The 3,531-nt window shown below is 35.2% G+C and overlaps 1 protein-coding gene across 1 annotated transcript; it reads right to left on the bottom strand.

Moving 5' to 3' along the window:
• Positions 1-885: 885 nt before the first annotated feature.
• Positions 886-1,826, bottom strand: LOC149392657 (transcription factor bHLH148-like). Its single transcript, XM_089618433.1, has one exon. The coding sequence runs from the start codon at positions 1,595-1,597 to the stop codon at positions 992-994; it is 606 nt and encodes a 201-aa protein (XP_089474559.1). The 5' UTR covers positions 1,598-1,826; the 3' UTR covers positions 886-991.
• Between the last annotated feature and the right edge of the window lie 1,705 nt (positions 1,827-3,531).

Raw genomic sequence — 3,531 nt, forward strand, 5'->3', positions numbered from 1 at the left:
TAACGCTTTTTGAACATGCATACCATTTTCACTCTTTTAACATAAAGATGCCATCAGTTTCACTTTTTTTTTCACACTTTTTACTAATATTATTATTTATTACTCTAAAAATTTATAAATTAACCACATTCTTAAACTTTTGTTTTTTCTTTTTTTGCATGTTATAGCCCCTAATTTATATTTTTGGTCCATTTCTGATCACATTCATCATATCCGACTCAGCCTCTACTATGCTCTATGTCGCGACTTAAAATATTGTTGATTTTTGCCTATAGTAGAAAAAAAATTCCAAATTTTTTTTAAATGAAACAAAAAAAAAAATTGTCGATAATCCAAAATCATAATAATACAAAAGAACAATAGAAACTCGAAATTCAATTGATTTTTGTTTATTTAAATACTGAAATGTTCCATTCCAAAAAAAAAAAAAAGATTTCGTCAAAACTAAAAACATTATGACAATTTTCAAACTAACATTTAGACATTTATAATTTCCTCTCAGATCTCTCCCCTTTTCCTCATAATTTTTTTTTAAAATCATTGATGATGTTTTCGAATCTTGTTTCTTTCTTATCTTTTGATCGTTGTAATCATATCGCATAGTTTGTCAGCATTGTTTGTATTCCATAGTATCTGCAATTTGCATCGCATTGGGTAAGAGAGTGAGAGACTAACTGACATAACCCCCAGAGAGGCTAGTCCTCTCATTTCAGTTTCTATATTTAGCAAGTTGATAAACGTAATTTAGAACGACATTAATTCCTTCATAATTGTTATTTGTCACGCAAACTGACGATCAGAGAGGATATATCCGGATCTCGTCTTTAATTGCCAGTATAGAAGACGTCACTCACTCACAAATTGATATTTAAAAATAAAAAATAAAAAAAATTAGAAAAGAGATTATATTTAACGAGAGAAAGAAAACTGATAAGTAGTGGAACAGGAAGATATACATATATATATAAAAAAAAAAAAAAAAACTAAAAAATCAAGAAGAAGAAGAAGAAGAAGCCGATGGGTGAGCCGAGCCGGCGAGCCGATTGAGGAGTTCAGTCATGGCTCGGATCTGCATCTCGAGAGCCGGTATGTAATCCTCGGCTTCTTCCAGAATCACCGGCAGAGATTCCTTCCGGCAGCCGGGAACGAGGCGGCCGAGGACTTTGGCTTTCCTCTGGACCGCCGGCAAGTTCTTCGCCTTCAGCCGGAGAACGCTCACCCTGGGCCTGCGCGATCGGCCGGAGGAGTACGCCGGCGCGTGGCGTTTGGCGACGGATCTGCGGCGGCGCTTGAGCCGGAGGCCGCGCGCGGTGAGGATCGCGCGGCTCCAGCGCGTGCGGCCACGCGCGGTGGCGGCGAGTGCTCTGTCGGCGGCGTCGCGGACTCCTCGGCCGTTTTGGGTGACGTGGCGGAGGGCTTTGAGGAGCCTGGTCGAGTAGCTCCGTTGCTGAGCCTGAGATTTCCAATTCGACGATGAATGATTCGAAGAAGAAGAGGAGTTTTGTGTGAGCTGTTGGAATTGCTTCTTCTTCTTTCTTGATCTGGCTCTGCTTCGCTCGGTGTTCACGGCGGTGCTAACGGTGGTCGATGACGCCATGGAATCTCTTTCGCCTCTCTCTCTCTCTCGCTCGATCCGATTCTCAGATGAACAGAAACGAAAGGTGAATTTGGAGAGATAAAGAGAGAGAGAGAGAGAACTGGATAAACGTGACGGAGTTTTGTTGTGGTGTTTGTTTTGGTGGTAAAGAGAGAGAGAGAGAGAGAGACAATTGGGAAGAGAAAATTAGAGTTATATAAAGGAATCAAAACATGCCACGCCTTCTCTCTTTTCTCTTCCTAATTGTTCTTTTTCTTTTCTTTTTTATGGATGTAATAAAACTCTTGATTTTCTTTAAGGGGTAGTTTCGTCATAACAATTTCTTCTGCTCATTTTACGCTTATAGTTTCTTAATTATTTTATTAATTTTTTAGAGAATTGCTATTGGTTTAGTTTCTTTAAAATACAAGTTTTAGCATTCTAGTTTTGCTAGGTAAGCTACCACACCACTTTAGAGGTAATTGATTCAATTCAACGTTGAGTCAAAGTCCCTCCTAATATAAACATACAAGCTATGATAAGTTAATGTGTATTATGTTGTGTAAAAAATCTTTTTTTTTTTTTTTTTGCAATGGTAAATTGAACTTCTTGTTGTAAGGAATTTGAATGAGATAAGATCGTCTGAAATTTACAATTACACGGAGGATCTTAACTACAAAACTGTAAAAATGAGATTGGTTAAAGAGTTTTGCCCTAATGAACGCACATTTTATCACTCAATACTTAAAATATGTTTGCATGACTAATAAGGTGAGGACAGGAGATCAATAATTTACTTAAGAGCTAAAGTTTGAAATTGCGTCTTTTGAGGTGTCTCATGACTATTACGAACACTCAAACAACTCAACTCGAGTGTCAATGTAACTGCATGTTTAATATCAATCAATCTATTTAATAAAGGAGTGTAACGCCTTGTAACAACCAGTAATGGTATGAATATTACACTTGATATCATTCAAACTATATCATTTATGATGAGAGCATTGACCAGGTCGATAGGATTGTCAAATCGAACATATTTCGTAAGTTATGGAGTTGTGATGACATCTCGAGATACTTATAATCATAATTGATATTATTGATTAAATTCAAACATTACTTCGTTAAAGAGATACTTCTACATAATATAGTGTATGCGTCCATTTTTTACTATACTTTTAATTTTTAAGTAGTTCGAGTAAATTTTTTAACTTAGGTGGTTTAATGAATTATATGCCTAATTCTCTCATAATATATAAAATGTTAAACTAAATATTACCATGTATTATATTTACATATAAAAATAATAATCACTAGATAATGAAAGTTGAAACATTAAAATAAAGATATATTCGTAAAGTATTTCATTGGATGAAAAATATAGTGGAATGCAATTGAATCATAATTTCAATAGTGCAAAAGTACTATTTCTTAATGCAAAAAATTTCACTAATTTTGAGTTAGATTTGAGATGCTCTTATGCTTATGCTTGAGCATCACTTTGTATCTTAGAATCATATTTTACGTAGTGCTTTAGTATTTCATGATCCACTTTACCCTTATATATTGTTTTCTTAGCATCAATAATTATCGAGCCATTGGGTTTTATTAGTGAAATACACACAATGAGTCCACCTTTTTTGACCGGGTCATTCAAAAACACATTGTCAAGGTGGTAATGTATTATCCTCCATTCCTAATTTACCCTTTTACATTAGAACTAATTACAAATGTTTAGAAGTCACATGTTCAAACGAAGCAAAAGACAACATGTCAACATATACATTACATACAAGTCCAAACAAAACACAAGGACAACATCACTAATCTACTGGGCATCTCAACACTAGCAAATTACATTACATTCCAACAATTAACTAGTAATTACCGCTCATACACTACCCATTTACTATAGCCAAAGCACTCCAAAAATGAAAATTGGATGCTACGTGGCG

The sequence above is a fragment of the Urtica dioica genome, chromosome 6 (genome assembly GCF_054948205.1).
Source record: "Urtica dioica subsp. dioica isolate 48M chromosome 6, U.dioica_male_clone48M_v1_H2, whole genome shotgun sequence".
NCBI lineage: Eukaryota > Viridiplantae > Streptophyta > Magnoliopsida > Rosales > Urticaceae > Urtica > Urtica dioica.

Coding starts and splice junctions, on each gene's coding strand:
- LOC149392657 (XM_089618433.1), bottom strand. CDS start 1,597: ATGGCGTCATCGACCACCGTTAGCACCGCCGTGAACACCGAGCGAAGC.